The following is a 24,467-nucleotide window of genomic DNA, read 5'->3' as shown; positions in this document are numbered from 1 at the left end:
GCCTCAAGTTGCTAAGTGCCTGGGCTGAACAAGGCATGGGAGAACTTCGAAAAAAAGAGGTGATGCAGGGCTCTCACCAGCTCCTTGCCTGAATGCTAGGACCCTGGTCACTTCCTCAAGATTCTGAGCAGCAGTTCTGTGAATATATTTGCATTGAAAACTCCTACACAGATCATAAATAATGGTTTTCTTGTTAACAGTGAGCAAACCTTTCTGTACAAATTTAACATCATAATAGCACAATTGCACAGTCTTTATGCATAGATTGAGCACTCAGTAGGCAGTTGTACACATTGCCTCAGCAAAACATGTCTGACTCAAAAGCTATAATCTGCTTCAGACACAGTTATTGTTTCCAGATGGCATTTGATTTATTGGCTGACATCAGACAGAGTTGAATATGTTGAATACACTGTGACTTTTCTCTCTTGAAATACCAAGTTTCTTATAAATCCTAGTTCAGCAGATGGAAATAAATAATTAAACCTTTGAAATTATTCAACTTTCAAAGGCCTCATTTCACCTTTTCACAAATCTACCTGCTTATGCTGACACAATACTTCTCCCATTGTTTGAAGAATGTGACTCCTTCTCAAAGATATGTCACACTGAAATGCTTTAGAAACTCAGGGGAATGTCATTGAAAGGAGTTCACAGAGAAATATAGAGCAGCTAATTCATTTCAGGATTCTGATGTATAGTGCCAATCAATAAGTCATCAGAACTAACAGTTGGAAATATGTGGCCTTTTTCTTTCTTTGTTGACCCAAAATCTGGTACTGAAACAGTTGGTGGGGGAGGGTGTCGACAGTGAATACGAACTAAGCACAAGGTAATACACAGCAGAGGTTACTGAATAATTATCAGAGAAGCTGTTTCCTGAACAACGTTGCAAGGGCTATAAAGTGGAATTGACATGGATGTACATTGAATTACTGGAAATGGTTCACTTTAACCTAAAAATTTAATTGTTTCATTCATGCACTAGATGTAAGCAAAGGATAAGGCAATTAGAACAGTGTTAATTGATAATATTGTTACAGTATTTTAACAGACATTTCTATTTTCTTTGACATTTAATCGCACGGAAACTGCGTAAAGTGTGTGAAGATAAAATTTATGTCTCCCACTTCAACAAAAAAAATCTTAGAGATGGATCAATACTAACTAAAATCGTTGTTTGGTCTGAAAGCTGAATTCTGAAGTTATGTTTTTTATAAAAATTATCCCTTGGGCTGGAGGCACTGATAGCAAGGCCACCATTTGTTGTCCACCTCTCCTTGAACTGAACACATTGGTCAGTTGTTTCAAAGAGCAGTTAAGGGTCAACCACATTGCTATGTGTTGTCTGGTTCCTCTTTAAATAAATTATACGCAACTCCAACCAGAATATTATAGATGAACTTGCCCAGGTGTCCCATAATACTGAAGTGGTCAAATCATCATGAACACAAGCCAGTACCAAAGCAAAACAGTCTGAATTTTATTAGGAACAAAGTTACAATAAACTTTAATAGTAAACATACTACATCCATTCTATTTGGCCCCTTAAGCTTACAATTCTTCCCAAGTCTCTTGTAAGTTTACACAGTTGCTCTCTCTCTGGCTCTGTCCCTGGGTCCGAGAAGCTGCTTTCTTCCTTTCTCTCTTTGGATGGTCACCTGGTTTCTGCCTCTCGCCATGTTGAACTTCTCAGAAGGCATCATATGATTCTAAGAGCAATGTTTGCAGGTGAACCCTGTTTTTATACCTTTTAGATGGCTTTCTGGAGCTTTCTATAGTTCTGAACAATCAGGGAGATACGCTTAATAGTTTGAAACAAGAGTCAATCATTTAGAAGGCACGCTACTGTTAGTTTCCTTTTGTAGCAGGACCTGGTGCCTCTCTGTCTGGACTCTACCTTGTTTATTGGATAAGTTGTTAGGAGTATGTCTGTCCAGAATAAGTGTTGCCTTTTACATTATGCTGGTATTATTAGTACCTGGTTGCTGTGTTTGCAGTGTGTCACAGTGTGTGAGTTTTGTGATTTCAGAAGTTACTTGGCCAATGCACCCAGCATTCCTTGCTGATTGGCCAAGTTAGCAATTTGTCTGTGTTTCAGTAGCCAGGAGGCGGTTACACATGGGTGTGGATTCTCATGGAGGCCGGACTAGTTAAGGACAAATTGATTTTCATCCCAAAAGGACATTAGTGATCCAATTGTATCAGTGATAATGGGAACTGCAGATGCTGCAGAATCCAAGATAACAAAGTGTAGAGCTGGATGAACACAGCAGGCCAAGCAGCATCTCAGGAGCACAAAAGCTGACGTTTCGGGCCTAGACCCTTCATCTGATGAAGGGTCTAGGCCCGAAACATCAGCTTTTGTGTGCCTAAGATGCTGCTTGGCCTGCTGCGTTCATCTAGCTCCACACTTTGTTATCTTAGTGATCCAATTGTTTATTTTTATGACAACTGAAGATAACGGATTGAAACTATTTCTAAAACTAGCTTCATGATTATGATCTATTCATTGACTAAATTCAAGAGCAACTAGATGCTGTGGGTGGACTTGGACACAATTATATTGTGTGGGATCTTGGCACGATACGCAACAGTGAGAGGCAGGGTTCATTCTTTGAGTAAGAAAATGTGTGGTAAAACCACAGCTCTAATGAATAATTTATTGTCACATATGTATAGGGAGATACAGAGAAAAGTCTACTGTTTGCCACAATCTGGTGCCATTTTGAGGTACAAAGGATTAAAAAGAAAGTACTTAAATAGAGTTCATCTTCATTGGCTAGGGTCCCAAGCATGGCTTCAGGACTTCTGCAACGGCTCTGGGCACCGTCAGCACCACAGTTGACGACCCACCACCACCAGAAGAGTCAACGCTCCAGGAAAACTTTAGCCAAGAGACCCTGATCCGCCATCGCTGCAGCCCATACCTGTGCCATTGCAGGGGTCCGTGCATCGGGACTACAAGCCAGGACTCACCACCGACACTGCTCCACCCTTCCGGCTACGTCAGGAAGATGAAGAAAAGAGGAAGAGAAAAGACAAAAAGCAGAGAGAGAAAAAGACTGCTACGACGGGATCAGCCCAAAGCCCTTGCACCAGAAATAGAGAAAACCTGGGAACAGAATGCCCCAAAAATGTGCCAGCAGCTTTAAATAAGGACTCGGACTAAACTAACAATTAATAAGTGATTAATTGAGGTCTAAGGAGAGAAAAAGATGCTCATTACTGGGCTCTATCCATTTAAAATGTGCATCAATGAAACTTTCAATACAGCTTGTTATCCTGGTTCATACAAAATGCACTAATGGGTGATATAAAAGATGGGAATTGAAATGGGTCAATCTTTAAGTGATATTTTTCAGAGTTCACTAAATTCTCAAGAAATCCATAAGACTTGAAGGAAGGCTGAAAGCATGACAGCAGGCAGATCAATTTGTCAAAAACAAACTTCACATTCTCACCAGGATCAGGATGAGTTGAGAACAATAACAGTTACTTAGATTCAAATAGTTGCTTTCACATAACAAAATTTTCCAAGATGCTTTATATACATGTTATAAAACGAAATGTTGCACCAGACTACATGAGGAAATATTAGGACAGATGACCAAAGGCTTTCTCAAACAAACAAGTTTTAATGATCAACTTAAAAGAGGAAAAAGACAGATGGAACAAAAAGGTGAATGGGAGGAAATTCACACAAGTCCCTAATTTAAAATGAATGATGTTCTTTTCTTTGATTTAAGGTTAATTTAAGTTCAAATGTGCCTTTATTATACAACTGTGTGAGTGCAGACTATGGCCAAATGATAAGTTCCATTGTTGGAGAAATGTTTAATATGTTTTAAAGATCTGGAAGAGAAGTAGAAGAAGAAAATTGTCAAACAGAGTCAGCATATATTATAGTTAACTTTAACCAATCTCTGACAGCTTTTTGAAGAAATAACTGACCTGGTGGTCAAGGAAAATATAGTTAATATTATGACTAAAATGTTCAGAAAACTAGTCACTTGGGGCAGGATGGGGCAGGAGTTTTGAGCGATCAATACAATAAGATTGGGATGGAATTTGTAAGATAATGATTCAGATATTAGATAACACGTCTAACCTTTGGTTTGTTGCAATGAAAAGCAATTTTCTACACATCATATTCTTCATATCAATTTCATTATTTTGTAATATCCTTCACTTTTTTGTCATGTTACATACATTTGAGTTCAGTCTTAAGCTATTTGAAAATTGTTTCCTTAATCTTGAATATCTGACTGCATTACCGGATACTCTGCATGTTAAAGACACTCGATACTGCTGTTTGTTTGTTTAATATCAATGTTGCCCATCAACCGAAATTATACAGTTTGAAATCAAGTTGGCTGGAATTATTTTAATGCATTCTCCATTTTATTTTTCAACCATCAAACCTCAACCCCTTTGTCATAGTCATGAATCAGTTGACATCTTTTACTCTTTTTTTAGTCTGTGTGCAGCTTATCTATCCTAAGCCTTTATGTGACCTCTGTAGGTTGGACTGTGACTACGCCATGAATTCCTTGTAAAACATCATGGAAAAACATATAGTCTTATTATTAAACATATGTTGCAAGTTCTTAATTTTTTTCTTTTTAATGCTGCAGTTTTCTTCTGAATTAGTATTTCCATTACTTTTTTTTCATTTGTTCGCGGAAGGTGGCCGGCATTTATTGCCTGTCCCTAATTGCCCTGGAACTGAATAGTTTGTAGGTTATTTTAGAGGACAGTTAAGAGTTAACCACATTGCTGCTGATCTGGAATTACATGTAATTTACATGTACATGCAGATGATGAGGAAGAATTTCATTTACTGAAGGAAATTAGTGAACTAACTGGGCATTTGTGACAAGTGAAATGGTTGCATCGATGTCATATGACCAGATTTTAATTCCAGATTTCTTTAAAAATTAACATTTCACCATCTGCTATGGGGAGATTCAAACCTAAGCTCCGAGAACATTCATCTGGGACTCCAAATTGCTCACCTAGTGACATGACCACCACACTATCACTGCCTGACAATTAAGTCTGCCTTAGATTCGATATCCGTTCCATATACAAAATTAATATTTGTTCTGTAAGTTAAGTTTCTGTTTATACTCAAAAGTCGATAGGTGAAGGATCATTAGCTGGGTTCATCTGGTTGTCCAATAACGTTCATAGCTTGCAGTCACTTTATTGGTTGAGTTTTCATGGAGTCTTGAACAACGGTAAAGCAAATCAGACCACCTTCTGCAGAGGTCAGCATATCTGGTGGTGAACTTTATACTTTATCAATGAATAAGATGGAGTTAAATTCAGACGGGGTCTTGCTTTCAAGAGACCCCTATAGTCTCTGTTGGGGAAGGTTGACTGGCCTCCATTAGAAATATACCACTGGGGGGCAGTGGAAGCTTTTAGTAAGGTATTCACTAAACATCTAGTAGCTCAAGAAATCTTGGTGAGTAAGGGCAGGGTGGGGGTCATAGGGAGAGGTTTGTAGGCTAAATGGGACAGTTTGGTTGAAAGGATGCGAAGGATTTTCCTCTTCACAGGCTCTGGCCACCCTTGCTGGCGGCTTGTACAAGGCCTTCAAGTGGACATTAACTGTAAACGATATACTGCGCAGGTGAGAAGATGGCAGGGTCACTGCCAGATAATTAAATGTCCTCAACACCCTTAAACAAATGCTGAAGTTTGTTAAATTCAGCTAATTGAATGTAGTATAAGTCTCATTTATTGAAAATGCCAACGCAAGGTTCACTTTGCAAGCTTCCTGAGTGCTGTGCCCCTGTCTGCAGTTGCCTTAATAGCAGTGGAATCTCTGAACAATGCCCAGTTAAAGGCCTCAACTGGATGTAGTGTGAGAAGGTCATCCACAAGTTCTCCTGCCATATACCACATTAATACTGAGGCAGGAAGACAGAGACCATCACTATCCTCCCACACATTTATATGCTCCTAACACCATCCATTTCACCTCATGGGAGGACATTAAATTCCACCCCATATGTCAGCTTTCGTTTGACAGAAGTTTAGAACCTGGAACATATTTTGTGTTTCTGTCTCCACAGATACTAACTGTATCATGTCTCACAGTCATTATGCCAGTATAGTCCTGAGAAACTTGCTCATTATATCATCATTCTGTCATAACATGTGACCTGAGGACTTAAAGATCTCATACTCCATCTGACCTCAGCTCACTTGAAGCCTTCTCTTTGGCTGAAAGCATATTGCTCTGTGGTAAAATAATAGCTTAATTCTAACCCAGACATTCCGGAGCCTGAGGAGAATAATGTATGTATAGAATAGTTAGTTGAAATAAATGTTTCTTGACTTTTCAATACTTCAATGTCCATGCCCAGTTTCTTCTATTACAAGAGGTAATGCAAACATTATCACATAATGTAAAACACCGTGTTGGAGGCAAACTCACACCATGGGACGGTAATACCTCCAACATCTTCATGGTGATGTTTGAAAAACTAATTGAGGAAACTGGACAACAGCTTTGGAAAACAGATAATTCAGACATAGGGAAAGTTTGTCACCCATTTGCAGCATCAACTTCTGTGAGCAGACATAGCTTCAGAGATCTGCAGATGTGACAATAATCACCAAGAAAACAGACTAATTTGTTCTTGACTAGAAATCAAAATTGATTCAAGATAAAGTAAATGACTAAGATTGCCTCAATTAAAAGTAAAGGAAAATAAAAAATTTAAAAAAGGCTATGGTAAAATGTTTTGAGCTGGAACACAAAACCAGTGATTGAGATTAGAAAGCATTTGTTCCTTTCAGTCAAAATGTAAGTAACAGTTTCTCAGAACAGCAGCTGCAAAGTCTTTGTTTTTAAAGAAAACATGGTTTTAATCTACACTGAAATAAAGTTGGAAAACATGACTTAAGGTGGCACAGTCCAATGTTTTTAAGGCAGAATCATAGACAACAGAAACCTTATAATGGATGGACAATCCAGGGATACCTTTATTGAATTACAACTGTTAAAATAACACTTGTAGTTTCATTTTACAGATCAAGCAATCGATGATCAGAAATACCCAGAAAAGATCTGGTAGAATCTCAAAGGCCAACTCAGGTTGAGAATTGATTTCAGCATTTACAGACATCAACTTGAGTAATAGAGATAACAACCCCCAAGAGCCTATTAACTAGCTTGTCACAGCAAAGTGCATGAGCGTAACTAATTCAAAGAGCAATTATCAGAGCAGCTCTTTGAATTAGCTGTTGCTTCTACACTAATTAAAGATTTTAGGAAGGAAAAGAATCATGTCATTGGCACATTACTTGACACCAGTATGAAGTCACTGTGGCAAGACAATAATAGTTACATGCTTCAGCTGCAGCTAACACCATTGCTATGATCAGCAAAGCACAGAAAGCTAGCAAAGTCTATAAAAGGTCCATAAAATTTGTTGCTTGACCCAAAGCTGTCAAACCTTTTCTTAATAATTGTGAAGAATGTAGCACCCAGGGTCATTTAGCATGTATGCATGGGAAATTTGATTCTAAAGGTCAAACCGGATGCCAGACTAAAAGACCAAAAGATGCTACAGCACCACAACATTAGCTGCAAGGAGAATATTAAGAAATACACAAATGAAAATACATTAATAAAGTTCAGATTCAAATAAGCAAAAGATGAACCTTAGGAGTTGACCAAGCTTTCTATGTTATCAATCTCAGACACCACGTTAATGGTGTAAGGGGATGAGAAAATTTTACAACCATCAATATTGTTTGCCCCAAGAAGGCAGGACGATCTACATTACAAACTAAAATCAACATAGGAACTAGTGTCAGCTCATTACCGCTACGTGTCCTGAAAGACATGTGGTTCTTGGTATATCTATGAGAGACTGTATAAAATATCGCTAATTTTGTGTATTAGCAGAATTACACCACAGTACCAATACCTTCTCCCTAGGTAGAAACCACCAGTCCACCAGTGGCAGGACTACAGTATGAGCAGGACTCAGTATAGTCAAAATTCATGAGATTCAATTGACGCCTAGCTTCGCAACAGGCCAGGCGAGACATAATCGAGTGTGTCACTAATCTCAAACACTTGTATGCAAATGGATTTGATGCCTTCAGAGATTTTAAAGGTGATGAAATATTGCACTTCAATATAATGCAACCCCATTATTAATCTTCCAGTGAAATGCAACTTTGACATTCAAGAGAATCTTCGGGCAAGCTGAATAAAATGGAGCAAAATGGTATTATTCAGAAAGTGGACCAAAATACAGACTGGTGCAGCTCTATCACCTGTATTTTAAAGAAAGGTGGCACCATAAGAGTATGCTCAGATCTAAGGCTCCTTAACCTTTCATTTAAAAGATGTCCACAAACAAAATATCAATCATGGAAGAACTAGATCAAAGATTATCTGGAACAACACTCTTTCCTAAGCCAGAAGTAGAAATATTAGCCTGTCCATTTAACAGGGGATCCTGAGAGCTTATGTTTCTGTTTTATCCAACATTTCAGCTCTCAGTTAGTCAAGGCAGATACCAGCTTCGGTTGGATTATTGAAAACATACCTGGTTGTGTTTGAATTGCTAAAATATTGCGGTCATGCAGAAAGCAGAACATGACCACAACTTTCACTTACTACTGGCAACAGCATGATACCAAGGATTAATTTTAAACAACACAGCCTATCAGGACAATATCAGTCAGATAAACTTCCTTGGGTTCAATTATTCAACCCGTGGAGTCTATCGATTCCAGTTAAGATTGAGAATGTTGAATAAATCCCAACCCCACAGGATAAAGAGGACCTGCAACACTCTCAGTATTGATCTGTTACACTTCGGCCAGCGCCATGGTGAATATTTGCAATTGTAGCTGCTTCTGTTCGGCAGATGTCAAGAATGGTATATGATCAGGGATAGCCTGACAGTATGAAAGAAGATTGGTTCATATTGACCATTCAGAGGTGAACTTGGGCTATCACAGTAAGTGGTTTTTTTGCTTGCTTAACACAAATTTTACCAAACTCATAGCAAGACTGGTAAGCTAAATGCAGGTACTGTTTATTTCAGTTACCATGTTTGTTCAGAAGGCAGATGCACTGTAAAGGTTCAACATCTATAATTTCCCCTAGTTTTGACTCAGTATAAACCCTCATTGCAGTCAACATGATCCCTTTGTTTACATCCTGCCTGCCTTGAGGCATAAACCTTGCCATCCAGCAGAATTGCATGAAGATGCTTCAGCAGGGCTGGGTTTCCATGTTTCAGCATTTCAGTTTCCTAGGGATTTTCCACTTGTTAATTACTTTGTTGAGCTCGATTGTGGTGGGCTTTCTGCTCAACTCATCTTTAACAGGAAAGTCTGGAATGTTTGAGAACCTTTTGCAGTACAACGCTTGCATGGAATTTACAATAATTCTTCCACCCACCTTTCCATCTGCTTGTTAGCCTCACTAATGATCACCCCTGTCTTTGTCTTCAACAGGGTCTCTTACTTTCTTGTATTCTTCATACATTCTTCTAGCATCCCTGGATTTAGCTGCTTTTGTAGAGTTTCTCCCAGATATGATTGTCTTTCACCCTTGTTGCAGGGGCTTGCACAACTTCAGTCCAATCTTTCTCAAACCATCGTGTTTGTCTGATCTCATTCCCCATTCACAGAGAGAGTGCAGCATGAGAGATAGCATTATACAGATGATCCCACATTGATACCAGTTTCTGGCCCTGGGCAATTGTTGTCGAAGAGACTGTCATTGAGCATGCTGAGGAACTCCTGGACCCACTGTGAAGGTAAGAATTTATTCAAGGATCAGCTTTCTTCTTGGAGTGATATAGTTTCCTTCTGATTTGACCATGACCTTGCTGCACACCAGGAAGTGATGAGAACTCTTTCTGGTGTGGAGCTGATGTCAGTGACATGATCTCAGATCAGAGCACATTTCATGGCATGGCTTAGTTGGGAAGTGGCTTTGCATTGCAAAATCCATGGTAAGAGCACAGGAACCTTGGTCCACTTTCATTCAGCTTGCACATATTGACCAAAGTGTACAGTTGTTGAACTTTATGCTCAAGTAAATTGGAAGGTACAGGCCTTTTGTACTAGAAATTGAACTGAGGCAGTTTCAGTGTGTTGGAGCATAAGGTGGACGTGCCAGTGTTGGGCTGGGGTGGACAAAGTCAGAAATCACACAACACCAGGTTATGGTCCAACAGATTTATTTGAAAACATAAGCTTTCGGAGCCTCAGTTATTCGTCAGGTGTTAGTGAGAGAGGTAATATCGGACACAGAATTTATAAGTAAAAGATCAAAAGTTCACACCATTGATGAGGATATATTAACAAAAACCTCAAATGCTGTTAAATCTTTAATCAGTTAGAAGGCTTTAATTGATTAATATGAATATGTAAATCCCTGAATTCCTTTTAAGTCACAGTCCAGAGAGAACTAAAAGATTTGTCAGTGTAAAGAAGATGACATTTTGGGTAGTGTGTTTTTACTGTGAAACCCATTCTATGCTCATGTGTTCATCTTGGGTTTTCCACTCAATCAGAATGGGCAGAGTTTCTTTTTAAGGGACCCAATCCAAGTGAAACTAGTTACCTGCATCACAGTAATGTCCACATTGAGTTCTTTGCCAATCATAGCTGCCTTTATTGCAGCATCAATTTGGAGGAGGTTGTCAGTAAAGAATGCATGAAGACTGACATCCTGTGTTGTGTTTTCCTTGCCCGCACATAGATTAGGACCTGCCTGTGGTGGGATGACCGACTCCGCTCAGACTACACATTGAAGCAAGCAAGTCATGATGGAATAGCAGCAAACTTATTCTGGTGGCCCAGCTAGTTATTCAATGAGATGCAATGATCTGTCACACCATCAGAAGTAATTTCTGGTGCTCGTGCTCAACTGAGTCGGAGTTTGCAATCAGTAAATGTTGCTTCCTATGTTGTGTCAAAGTAAACTACAAATCATGAATGTGTTTGTTAGGTGCAAGCTTGAGAAAAAAGTATGGAAAGCCTTAGTTACCCTGACATCAGGGCATATCTCTTCTCCCCACAGGACTGCATTAGAAAATTCTTTCCTCAGGTTCCAGTTACATACAATCTGACATCATCTGATCTTACTGATGACACATGCTAAAAATGAGCATAAAGGCTATTAATCCCCTTCATTACCGTCTGGAGAAATGGAACAGATTATTGAGCTAGATTTTCCTGCTTCCGATCCCTGATAGACAATGTATGTGTGCAGACATTGGGTAATGTTAAGTTCATTCTTAGTTGTAAAGCCTCCTGCTGTCTGCCAAAATTCACCATCGAAATTCATATAAAAGGCTCCTGAGGCATTATCTTTCTCAGGCTATCAAATACAGGAATATTTAATGGGCTCTTTTCTGTCCTTGCTGCATTTGTCGTACCATGTTAATCCAATAGCCACAGTGCATGACAGACAGAGTTATGGAGTCATACAACATGGAAACAGAGCTTTTCGCCCAATTTGTCTTTGCTGACCAGGTTTCCTAAATTAAATTAATCTCATTTGCCTGTGTTTGGCCCATATCCTGCTAAACCTTTCCTGTCCAAACGTCTTTTAAATATTGCAACTTTACTTTTCTCTACCACTTCGTCTGGCAGCTTGTTCCATCCATGCAAAACCCTTGGTGTGAAAAAAGTTGCTCTTCAGTTCACTTTTAAATCTTTCCCCTCTAACCTTAAACCTATGCCCTCTAGACATGGACTGTCCCACCCTGAGGAAAAGACCTTGACTATTCACCTGATCTATGCCCCTCATGATTTTATAAACCTCTATGAAGGTCATCCTTCAGCTTCCTACACTCCAAGGAAAACAATCCCAGCCTATCCGGCCTTTATCTTTTCAAGATCACAACAGATTGCCTCTGTGTAAGTAGTTTTGTGCCATATGTCTTGGCAAAATAGAACTCAGTTATATTATTCTCTAAATAGTCAAAGCAAGGAAAATGCATTCATTGCATGGACAAACATGTTGAATATAAAACTGCAGATTTTTCCAATATGTAATTTTTGGGCAGTAAGAGGGAGTAGAAAGTTACAGTATCTATCATTACTATCCATAGCTCCAGGCGACAACAAGCAAGTAAAAGTGCACATTGCCACAGCAACTCAGATTTCTTGAGTGATTCCCAACAAATCACCAGGCATGAAAGAGACTGGAATTGGAGAACTCACTATCATAAACATAATTGTGGATTTCTGCTTATTGAATGAAATAGCAGCCATTTACTCATGAGAAATAGGTTTTCTTTTGCAAATAGCAAAACAAGAAGCCAACTGCAATGTCCCAGGTTAACCTGTGCTGTGGTTGTTGCTGTTCTTTGATTTGGTGTAATTAGCCGCAGCATTAAGGCTTTATTGAACAGTAAGCTTTACTATGTATTTTAAACATCGTTCCTTGCATCTGTCATCTCCATTCAGGCAATACAAAAACAATTCAAAGCAGCTGAGTTACAGGCACCTCGCAGATTATATTTCAATGCAGTGTTCTAACAAGTGCTATAAGGAATTCTTTCATCTATTATTATTTATGTCTTTCATGTAACTACACACAGTAGTAAGACATATCTGGCATGACATACCTTAATTTAGTTTTCAAAAATGGCTGACAGTAGAATGATGCTACTGACAATGCTGGGCTTTAGAGAAAAGAAATAAGACATATATAATACAAAAAGTGATGTGGTCTTCTACACTTTCCATGTATTGGATCTCTGAAGCACGATAGTCTAAAGAGACATTGAATCAAAGCCAAAATACAACATATACTTCTGTCCGCTAGGGACTATATTGAGATTTCTACAAATCAACTCACTGTTATTCCTAACCGTTGTCAGCAAAACAAGAACTTAAATTTCCAACTCTTGGCTTGATCAGATTCCAAATCTCCTGAGACAGTTGGGAGAAGAGTAATATGTTAGGCAGCTGCACCACTGCATACTAACTCAGCATTTGCCAAGTTGTAAAATTTTAACAAAGCAAATATTTCCTTATGCATAAAATCAGCTCCGAAAAAAATCAAGAAGTACCACTATTTTACATCTCTAGTTTGAAAGCCAAACAGGTTTGAAAAGTGGAAGAAGTTTCACACGAAGGACCTTGTAAATCCTTGATCATTCTAACAATAAATGTATTTTAAATAGTTATTAGAGGCAAAGTGTATTGACTATGCGTTTCATCAATAGTGCCTCTCAAGTCCACTCCTTCATCACCACAAGGACAACAGCAACAAACACAAGTGAACTTCACTACTTCAGATTCGCATTATCTCTGATTTGAAACTCTGACATTTGGCTCAATGTATTCTTCAGTTTCCAAGTCAAAACCATTCGGACTTGGTCATTTGTCACCATTCTCTAATTTATAAATTGTGGGAATAATTTCTCAACGAGGACTGCAGTAATTTAAGTAGGCACTTTCTGATGCCCCACAAGGGAATGAGAAATAAATTCTGTTTTTGTCAAGAAAAGCTCATGTTCTAAAACTGAACACATATAATGGGAAATTGCTTTATATCCCATGAGTGAACAGGGCCAACAACAAAGATGCCAATAGTGAATTCTTGAAAGTGTTACAAGTTCAAAAAGATCATGTAGTTAATCTCTATGCTGGTTTTAGAATATTTGCAGCATTACAGTAGGATAAATAACATGTGCACCCCTAATTATCGGCCAAAACTCTTCCCTAATTCCTCTAGATTTTTGACTCTTCCAATTAACTGAGCCATGCGTGCCCTTGCTTGAATGTAGTAGAATCAAAGCAGGGTTTCGCCAACTGCAAACTTCTAGCTTTGCCAACAACAATGCACTAAGAGCGATCAATTTTAATCAAGCAGCTGGTGAAGAGAGCCACAGTCTCATTAATAGAAATAATAGAAACTGCAGATGCTGGAGAATTCAAGATAACAAAGTGTAGAACTGGATGAACACAGCAGACTAAGCAGCATCTTAGGAGCACAGAAGCTGATGTTTCGGGCTGAGCCCCTTCATCAGAAATGGGAGAGGGGGAGAGGGTGCTGAAATAAATAGGGAGAGGGGGGAGGCGGAACAAAGATAGGTAGAGCAGAAGAAAGCTGGAGAGGAGACAGACAAGTTAAGGAGGTGGGGATGGAGCCAGTAAAGGTGAGTGTAGGTGGGGAGGTAGGGAGGGGCTAGGTCAGTCCGGGAAGGATGGATAGGTCAAGGGGGCGGGATGAGGTTAGTAGAAAGGAAATGGGAGTGCGGTTTGTGGTGGGAGGAGGGGATAGGTGAGAGGAAGAACAGGTTAGGGAGGCGGGGACGAGCTGGACAGGTTTTGGGATGCAGTGGGAGAGGGGAGATTTTGAAGCTTGTGAAATCCACATTGATAGCATTGGGCTGCAGGGTTCCCAAGCAGAATATGAGTTGCTGTTCCTGCAACCTTCGGGTGACATCGTTGTGGCATTGCAGGAGGCCGAGGATGGACATGTCGTCTAAGGAATGGGAGGGGGAGTTGAAGTGGTTCGCGACTGGGAGGTGCAGTTGTTTATTGCGAACCGAGTGTAGGTATTCTGCACAGCGGTCCCCAAGCCTCTGCTTGGTTTCCCTGATATAGAGGAGGCCACAACGGGTACAGCGGATACAGTATACCACATTGGCAGATGTGAAGGTGAACATCTGCTTGATGTGAAAAGTCTTCTTGAGGTCTGGGATGGGGATGAGGGAGGAGGTGTAGGGGCAGGTGCAGCACTTCCTGCGGTTGCAGGGGAAAGTGCCGTGTGTGGTGGGGTTGGAGGGGACTGTGGAGCGGACAAGGGAGTCACTGAGAGAGTGGTCCCTCTGGAAAGCAGGCAAGGGTGGAGAGGGAAAAATGTCTTTGGTGGTAGGGTCGGATTGCAGATGGCAGATGTGTCAGGGGATGATGCGTTGGATCCGAAATTTGGTGTGGTGGTACGTGAGGATGAGGGCGATTCTCCTTTGGTGATTATTGTGGGGACGGGGTGTGAGGGATGAGTTGTGGGAAATGCGGGAAATGCGGGAGACACGGTTGAGGGTGTTCTCAACTACTGAGGGGGGAAGTTGCGGTCCATGAAAAATGAGGACATTTGAGATGTGCGGGAGTGGAATGCCTCATCCTGGGAGCAGATGCGGCGGAGGTGAAGAAATTAGGAATAGGGGATGACATTTTTGCAGGAAGGTGGGTGGGAGGAGGTGTATTCTGGGTAGGTGTGGGAGTCGGTGGGCTTGAAATGGACATCGGTTTCTAGGTGGTTGCCTGAGATGGAGACAGAGAGGTCCAAGAAGGTGAGAGAGGTGTTAGAGATAGTCTAGGAAGGTGAGGAAAGTGTTAGAGACTGCCTCCAACACAAGTGCTTGTCCTGGGCACCACCCCAAGGCCTCCTACCCTCCCTCAACCTCTTCATCTCCAACTGTCGTCAAGATATCAATTGCCTCAACCTCTCCACCTCTCTCACCCACTCCAACCTCTCCCCCTCAGAACGTGCAGCCCTCCACTTCCTCCACTCCAATGAACTCACCTCCACCTATCTGGACTCCATTTTCTCCCCCTTGATCCAGGAATTTCCTACCTACGTCTGTGACACCATCCATGCCCTCCACCTCTTCCAGAGCTTCCAATTCCGTGGTCCCCAACACCTCATTTTTAGTATGTACGTCCAGCCCCTATACACCTGCATTCCCTATGCAAATGGCCTAAAGGACCTCCACTTCTTCCTGCCCCACAGGCTCGACCAATCCCCCTCCACTGACACCATTATCCACCTAACTGAACTCGTCCTCACCCTCAATAACTTCTCTTTTGATTCCTCCCACTCCCTACAGACAAAGGGGGTGGCCATGGGAATAGGGAATTGGGAATAGAATTGAATTGGCTAACAGTCAGAGACAACCTTCATGTCATTAATCTGGGCTGAATTTGACCCTCAAGTCCAGAAGGTGAAAGGTCAAAATCTAATCCAATTAAGCATCCATCTTTCTTGATGGAGAACCATAAAACAACAAAAAAACTTGGTTTGCACTAATAAATGCACTTTTTCTTTTTCATTTTATATTTTAATACAAATATAATAGACAGTGTTAAGTCATATGGAGCTGGATACTGCGTTGGCAAGATAGGGAGTGCAAAAAAACTACTCATTAGCTAGATTACTAAAAACAGAGGCAAATACACCGTCTCACATCTGCAATGTATATGTGCATTTGGAAACTGCATGACACCAGATTTGACAATCAGTCACCAGTATGGGCAACCATAAAGAATGGAAATCAAATGTTATTCTGCCTCTGCATTTTCAGCTGATTGGTAGAATCTTCCCAGACCCTGAATGCTGTGGGTAAGTGATGAGTCAGTTAGAAAAATATGATGCATTCGGTAGAATTGAATTTTTCATGTGCCAGAAAGGAATTTCAGCTCTACAACCAGACTTTTAACAGCGAGATGAATTTCTCAATTGTGCATGGCAAAAGGCCTAGTTTTATGCATTAGCATTCCATTATTATTTAATCTCACCTCATTGATATGCATTTTCTTATTCTCACACATGCTGGATAGAAACCAGATGGTAACAATTCCTGACATGAAAGCCAGAGTGGGTATGTGCCAATTCCCGTTCACTACTTGCTCCAATAAGCCTCCATCTCAGTCACTAACATCTCAAGGAAATTTCTACCGGCAGTGACCATCTGTATACCCCCAACCCCACCCATGGATGCTGGCACTGGACACTTACCAGCCTCGCTGCAAGCTTACAGCACATCAAAAACACACTTTCCATAGAATTTCCGTAGAATCCCCACAGTGTGGAAACAGGATATTTGATCCAACAGGTCCACACTGATTCTCTCAGCAGCATTCCACCCAGACCCATCTTACAATATAGTTCTGCACTTCAATGCTACACTTTTGAACGCACAGGAACTTTCATTAGAAAGCTGTTGCTGGATATTTTGTGCTCTGGGACAGACATACATCTTATTGATTTGACCAGAGTGCCTTTCAGGGTCCTTGCTTGCTCTCTTAACCCTTTTTCACTTAACAGCTATCTGGATGCTCATAATATCTCTACTTTGCCTTGCCTTGTCTTTTTGTGTTTGGTCTCCTCAACCAGAGCTTAAGGGCTTACAGTATTTCTGTCGTGACATGCCTTTCATTGGTGACACAAGTTTTCATGCTTGTCAGCAGTTATCAGTGAAGGAAGTGGACATATTGCAGTGAGTCAATGCTACCATGCATCATGTGCCAGCAGTGTATGTGGCGAACACACTACATGGTCTTTATTATAATGTCCGAGTCTCAAAGTCCAAGGGGAGCAGTACTCAGCAAGGGATGGTCCTGGCACGATAAATCTAGGGCATTGCCTGCTTTCAATCCAAGGTATTGCACATGATCAATCAGCAGCTTGGTGAATCCAGGGTTGGGGGTCCAAATCACCACCGACCGAAGAATGAGCCACAATCAATCTCGCAGGGCCAGTGCAACTAGTCCAGGGAGTGATGATGAATCAGTTGATGAGCTCTTTAGAAATCTGTTGGGAGTTCCAATTACTCATAAATCAGGGGTGTTTTTCTAAGCTGGACAAGGGAGTGAGTCATATTCAATCCTGGGGTCAGCTCAATGTAAGTCAAGGGAAGCTTTCAGGAGCCAGTTTTGTGGCAGGGATATTGGGGAAGTCAGTTTTGAGGATTGGAGGGAGCATGCTGAGATGTAGAGGGACCAATAATGGTGAAGGAGGAAATTCAATAGTGAGACAGTAAGTCTTGGAGGACAGACGTTATTACAAGATGGGAGTTAGTGAGAGTCTCAAACACCCTGGCTTTGATTTGGACAACAGTGTAACATAATTGTTGACATGACTAAGCAGTTGGGACAGCAATCAGGAGGTAATGTTTGGATCTGAAGTCAGAATTCAAAGAGGTGTATGGGAGCACTTGAAAGTTCAGCACTGATGAGCATAACAGGGAGTGCAATGAAGACAGTAACACTGAAGTTCAAGCAGGCTCCTTGATAACCAGACTGACATGTAACTCACAATGCCGAGCATGACCTGTGTTACCTTCCATCTTCATGGAAATTACGAATGTGTACTGGAATTGAAAAGTGGCTGTGAATACACCCAGAATAAATAGTTATTATTCCATGTGAATGCACAAGTTCAACTTGTAAATGATGTGTGAACCTTCAAGGAGCAATATAGTAATCAGGCATTCTTAAAGTGCAGGTTGAAAATATCCGTAATCGTACTAGCCTGTACGTGTCAAGTTTCCAATGCCCATCTGTGTGGGATACAAATAATGATCACAAGCAATCTTGACCATATGCCTGGTCATTACAGGTCAAACATTGCCATCTCTGTGAAGCAGAAGTAATGATAAGCAACTTTAAAATTACAAAGAAAATTCATGACCTCATAGGCTGTACAAGGAGCATGGAGCTGAATCTCTCTCATCTTGAGCTGTAATTAATTGCCAACATGTGACGTTGTCTTTCTTGGGTGATACGGGGGAATAAGGTTTAGTAAACATACAGCACTTGCAATCTCCAGCTGTACTTAGGCAACATTGGCTTGGTGATGCATTCATTGGGATAAAGCCCTTTTGTCAAAGGTCCATGTATAGGTATCACATCGTCCTCCTTGTTGGAGACCTCTACGTCTCACAGTATGCAGGACTATGTTAAATTATCATTTGTGAGTGAAGTAATACTGACTGCTCACACGACTAAGGGTCTGCTCTGTTTCTGATATTCCTCATACAGGCTCTTTAGAACATTGACCAATGGATTCAACAACAGCAGGCGTCACCATTGCTACTGCTGTGACACAATGAAGGTGGAGAGATGTTGAAGAATTAATGCGTGAGCATTCATGAGACCAGCAGCAACATCTAATGGCTACTAATCACTCTCCACATGCAGAAGTTCCAGCTGAATGTCCCTTTCAGAAGTGCAGCATGTGCAACAGACATAGAGTCTATTGGCCTAAATGACATTTCCCCAAGATGAGTGAAGCACAGTGTTGCTGCAAACTGAGACTGTCACGGGTCACTATCACAGAACTATACTGATTACTGCAGCAAAAATTGTAACCTGAAGGGGTGGGCAGCTATCCCAACCCAACAGCTATCAAGGTGACAAGTGCACTAAACCACGCTGCAACCTGCTGCTTCTGAGGATTCACTGGGTATCTCAAAAAACTTCATCCCACAAATATATAATGGTTGTTAGCCAATGAAATTTGTGTCAGATCATGCCACTTCATCTCATTTCCCCATGATGAAATCAGTGCTGCAGAGCAGTAGGTGACCTCCCACCCACAGCCTCTCACCTCATCATTCCCCAACCCCGCACCGCCCGCTTCGATCTCCTCCCCAAAATCCACAAAGCCGACTGCCCTGGTTGACTCATTATCTCCGCCTGCTCCTGCCCCACCGAATTTATCTCCACTTATCTCGACTCCTTTTTCTCCCCCTTGGTCCAGGAACACCCTACCTACGTCTGTGACACCACCCACACCTTCCACCCCCTCCAAAACTTTCAATTCCCTGGTCCCCAGCACCTCATCTTTACCATGGATCACCAGTCTCTATATACCTGCATTCCCCATGCAGATGGCTGAAAGGCCCTCCGCTTCTTCCTGTGCCACAGGCCCGACCAGTCCCTCTCCAGTGACACCCTCATCTGCCTAGCCGAACTCGTCCTCACCCTCAACAACTTCTCTTACAATTCCTCCCACTTCCTACCGACAAAGAGGGTGGCCCTGGGTACCCGCATAGGCTCAAGCTATGTCTGCCTCTTTATAGATTACATGGAATAATCCCTCCTCCGTACCTACACTGGTTCTAAACCCCACCTCTTCTTCTGTTACATTGATGACTGTATCGGCGCCGCCTCATGCTCATCCCTTCCACCCCAACTTCAAGTTCACCCAGACTATCTCTGACACCTCCCTCACCTTCCTGGACCTCTCTGTCTCCATCTCAGGCAACCACCTAGAAATCGATATCCATTTTATGCCCACTAACTCCCACACCTTCGTAGAATATACCACCTCCCACCCAACTTCCTTAAAAAATGCCATCCCCTATTCCCAATTCCTTTGCCTCCACCACATCTGCTCCCAGGATGAGGCATTCCGCCCCCCCTACATCTCAGATGTCCTCATTTTTCAAGGACCATAACCACGCATCCCCCCCCACCCCCCGCAGTGGTCAAAAACGCCCTTGACCGTGTCTCCCACATTTCTTGCAACTCATCTCTCACACCCCGCTCCCGCAATAACCACCAAAGGAGAATCCCTCTCGTCCTCACGCACCACCCCACCAACCTCCAGATCCAACGCATCATCCTCTGTCACTTCCGCCATCTGCAATCCGACCCCACCACCAAAGACACTTTTTCCTCCCCACCCTTGTCTGCTCTCCGGAGGGGCCACTCTCTCCGTGACTCCCTGGTCCACTCTACACTCCCCTCCAACCCCACCACACCCGGCACTTTCCCCAGCAACTGCAGGAAGTGCTGCACCTCCCCCCATCCCTCCTCCCTGACCCCTATCCCAGGCCCCAAGAAGACTTTCCACATCAAGCAGAAGTTCACCTGCTCATCTGCCAATGTGGTATACTGTATCTGCTGTACCTATTGTGGCCTCCTCTATATTGGGGAAACCAAGCGGAGGATTGGGGACCACTTTGCAGAACACCTACACTTGGTTCACAATAAACAACTGCACCTCCCAGTTGCAAACCGTTTCAACTTCCCCTCCCATTCCTTAAACGACATGTCTATCCTGGGCCTCCAGCAGTCCCACAACATTGCTACCTGAAGGTTGCAGGAACAGCAACTCATATTCTGCCTGGGAACCTTGCAGCCTAATGCTATCAATGTGGATTTCACAAGTTTCAAAATCTCCCCTTCCCTTACTTCATCCCAAAACTAGTCCAGCTCATCCTCGCCTCCCTAACCTGTTCTTCCTCTTATCCCTCCCCTCCTCCTACGTCAGGCTGCACCCCCATTTCCTTCCTACTAACCTCATCCCGCTCCCTTGACCTGTCCATCCTCCCCGGACTGACCTATACCCTCCCTACCTACCCTTACCTCTACTAGCTCCATCCTCGCCTCTTTAACTTGTCTGTCTCCTCTCCACCTATCTTCTCCTCTATCCATCTTTGATCCGCCTACCCCTCTCCCTCTCCCCCATTTCCGATGAAGGGTCTCAGCCTGAAATATCAGCTTTTGAGTTCCTAAGATGCTGCTTGGCCTGCTGTATTCATCCAGCTCTACACTTTGTTATCACAGCCTCATAATCTCAGGCCACTGAGGTTTAGGGTGTTTGATGATTGCTCCACAACAATGCAGGTTCAGGACAGAGTATTGAGTGCAGAGTGTGATGGTCCCAGAATGTCAGCAGCCTAGGATACTTCCATTCAAATAGTTCCAAATTTACTATGACTGAGATGGTATGGTCACTCAGTGGCCGGCACTGCTGCCTCAGGTAGGAACTGTATTCGACTCTAGCTTCAGGTGACTGTCTGTGTGGAGTATGCACATTCTCCCTATGTCTACATGTTTTACCTCCGGGCATTCAGGTTTCCTCCCACAGTTCAAAGATGTGCAAGTTGGATGGATTAGCCATCCTAAATTGCCCATAGTGTTCAAGAATTAGCCATGGGAAATGCAGGGTTACAGGGATAAGGTGAGTCTGGGTTGAATGCTCTTTGGAACGTCAGTGGTAACTTGATGCGCTGAATGGACTGTAACCATGCTGTAGGTATTCTATGAGTGGGAATAAATGGCTCATTATGAAGTAGGAAGTCTGTGACCAATGTGGCACCATTAGGAGCAGTGTTTGGTCCCCAGTTGATCAGTCTGTAGCAACAATTTGGATGATTGCATTTGTGACTATGAGCTTTCATAAGCTGGATATTCATAAATCCTGGAACTTCCATAATGACAGTCATGAAAAGAATATCAAAATCATCTTGTGTTATAGGCCAGAATTTCTAAGGCATAAAATAAATAAAGAACTGATATTACGATATTTCCAAAGAAATTTTATTACAAAACTCCATAAAAACATAAATACTTTCTCACAGCTGGGTGAAAATTGTTTACAGTATTACTGCACAGAATTGCATAAAGTTTAAAGCAACCAAGATACTTCAACAATTCTGATTATTTTAAACTGTGCATTTTTTTTGCAAAAGGCAAACATTTGAACAAATTTGTAAGATAATTGTAAATAAATTAGAATGTCTTCCTTAAAAAAATTCTAATATGGTTGTATTTGAAAGCACCATTGTTAATTTAGTGGTACCATGAAGCTCAACAATAATAAAGTGAAAATATTACATTGAATGATAGTTTAAAAATGACACCAAATAATGTGTATACCATTAAGAAGATAGAGACAATTAGTGTAGTGCACAGAATGGGATCTTCATTTTCAGGAAGGATGGTTGCCTGTGCTAAAAAGACCTTCCAGTTTGATAAATAAATAAAGCACCTTCAAATTTTGTTACATACTGACGTAATTATTATCTCCTTTTTCAAAATAGTTCATTTGTATTTGCTTCTGCAGTCTTGAATATATGTTTCGAGAGCATAATTTAATAATTAACAGTTACACGCCCTTGCATGGTGAGTCAAAAGCACCATTGAATCACTTATAGGCTAATGTTACTTGAAAACGGTGGGTCGAAGGGCTCACTACAATGCCAAAATAGCTACAGTAGTTTTAATATAGCACAGTGTGTTTTATTTAATGTCATCATTTTATTTAAATGAGGTAAATAAATAGATTGAGAACGTTCACTTTAGATTCCTCCCCTTTTCCCCACCCCCACTTTTGTTTACACAGTATTGTGAATGCCTTCTGGTTTTCAAAATCTTTGCTTAGTTCATTTCACATAGCCAGATAATGTAGGTCAATAACATATAACACTTACTTTGAAAAACTGGTATATTTTTCAATCTTGCGCTTAAGTACATGATATCGTACAGACATTGTTCATTGTTGCTTGCAAATCGAAGGATTCAAATATGGGCATTGCTGCAAAGATTTTGCTGATCTGGTGACAGTAATATATGTAAGAAAAGCTCTCTTTTACCACATTGATTGACAGGTGGAATGCTGCTAGGTTTCACGTACAAGTCAGAACCTGATTAGTCTTTCCCTCTTCAATCATCAGATGCAACCAAAATTACAATGTGCAGCTTCCCTTAAAGCGAAATTAATGTACTTTGTTCATTTAATGGTTTTTTTATACATTTGACTTGGAGCATGATTTGCAACACTGCTGGCCGTAGAACCTGTGACCACAAACACCATGCTGGGGTACCAGGTAGCACCAGTTGAAATAATCTTTGCAAAAGACATCTTCATATTTGTTCATGGGAGGGTACAGCCAAGGAAAAGAAAAACAGAAGATTTACATCATTTGTTGTTACGTCCTTGAATTCTCCCATTTTCTCTCACAGTACATCTCATTTGTAAGGAAACTAAAATGCATTGAAGATTTACTACCAAGACAGCTAAAGCTAGAATCATTTCAGTGATTGTACACCACACACTATTATATATCCCCATTCCCCTTCGTCAAAAATATGTTCGTATTATTTTACTCTTACAAATCTCCTTGTCAAATTCATTGTTCAATAGAAGACCTACCAGACGGCAGGTAGCAATCAGGAAGGGGGAAAGGCTGTGTTGACTGAGAAAAAGGGGTAATGATACTGAGTGAGTGATGGGAAGCAATTTAGAAGGGAGGTGAGCAGTGGACAATTACACCACTTGTTTTAAAAGTGCAGTCAGGAAGAAAAAACTGTCCTACATCTCCTGAATCAACTTTCAAGGAAGCATATTATGAACATATACACTTTTGGTCATGGCCTCCATTGGCGCCTTTAAGACTTATCACAGTTAGGCTAAATGGAGACCACAATTGTCTGAATCATGTTGATCTGGTGCTGACTGCTGTTTAGTCACTGTGGCAATATATTCTGAGAACCCACATACAACAGATAGCAGTATGACACGGGTGTTAGGTTCTGCTCAATTTGTCGTATTTCAAGAATTCATGCAGGTTGAAATAGCCCAAGAATTCAATACATAATTTCCATTGAAAGTATTTTTCAGATACTTGACAGTCAGATGCAGAGAGATGGACAAAAGACAGATGATGCAGCCGGCCGAGGAAACTGCCATAGAACCTTACGTGAATAACCAATGATCCCATTAAACGTAAACAGGTTAGCTTGGAAGTATTATGAACATACTGCAAATACTTGATCAATGACTGACTGACCATCAGAATATCTGTATTCAAAATCTGACTGTAATTCAGCATAAGTTATCGGGACTGCTACCTTCAGGAAGAATGGGGCTGAATTTTGCATGGTGCCAGATTCCCTGGCCTACTAAAATGTTAGGGGCAAAGTCTTGCTGAGGA

The 24,467-nt window shown here is 41.4% G+C and overlaps 1 protein-coding gene across 1 annotated transcript in view; it reads right to left on the bottom strand.

Moving 5' to 3' along the window:
• Positions 1-22,093: 22,093 nt before the first annotated feature.
• Positions 22,094-24,467, bottom strand: part of LOC125460264 (A disintegrin and metalloproteinase with thrombospondin motifs 16-like) — a 233,485-nt gene continuing 231,111 nt past the window's right edge. The window contains exon 23 of the mRNA XM_048547520.2: positions 22,094-23,395. Within this exon, the coding sequence (XP_048403477.2) occupies positions 23,280-23,395 (116 nt within the window). The 3' untranslated portion in view covers positions 22,094-23,279. The remainder of the gene's footprint in view (positions 23,396-24,467) is intronic.

This window comes from Stegostoma tigrinum, chromosome 2 (assembly GCF_030684315.1).
Source record: "Stegostoma tigrinum isolate sSteTig4 chromosome 2, sSteTig4.hap1, whole genome shotgun sequence".
Classification (NCBI taxonomy): domain Eukaryota; kingdom Metazoa; phylum Chordata; class Chondrichthyes; order Orectolobiformes; family Stegostomatidae; genus Stegostoma; species Stegostoma tigrinum.
The sequence above is the reverse complement of the archived record's forward strand: the minus strand, read 5'-3'. Positions and strand labels throughout refer to the sequence as shown.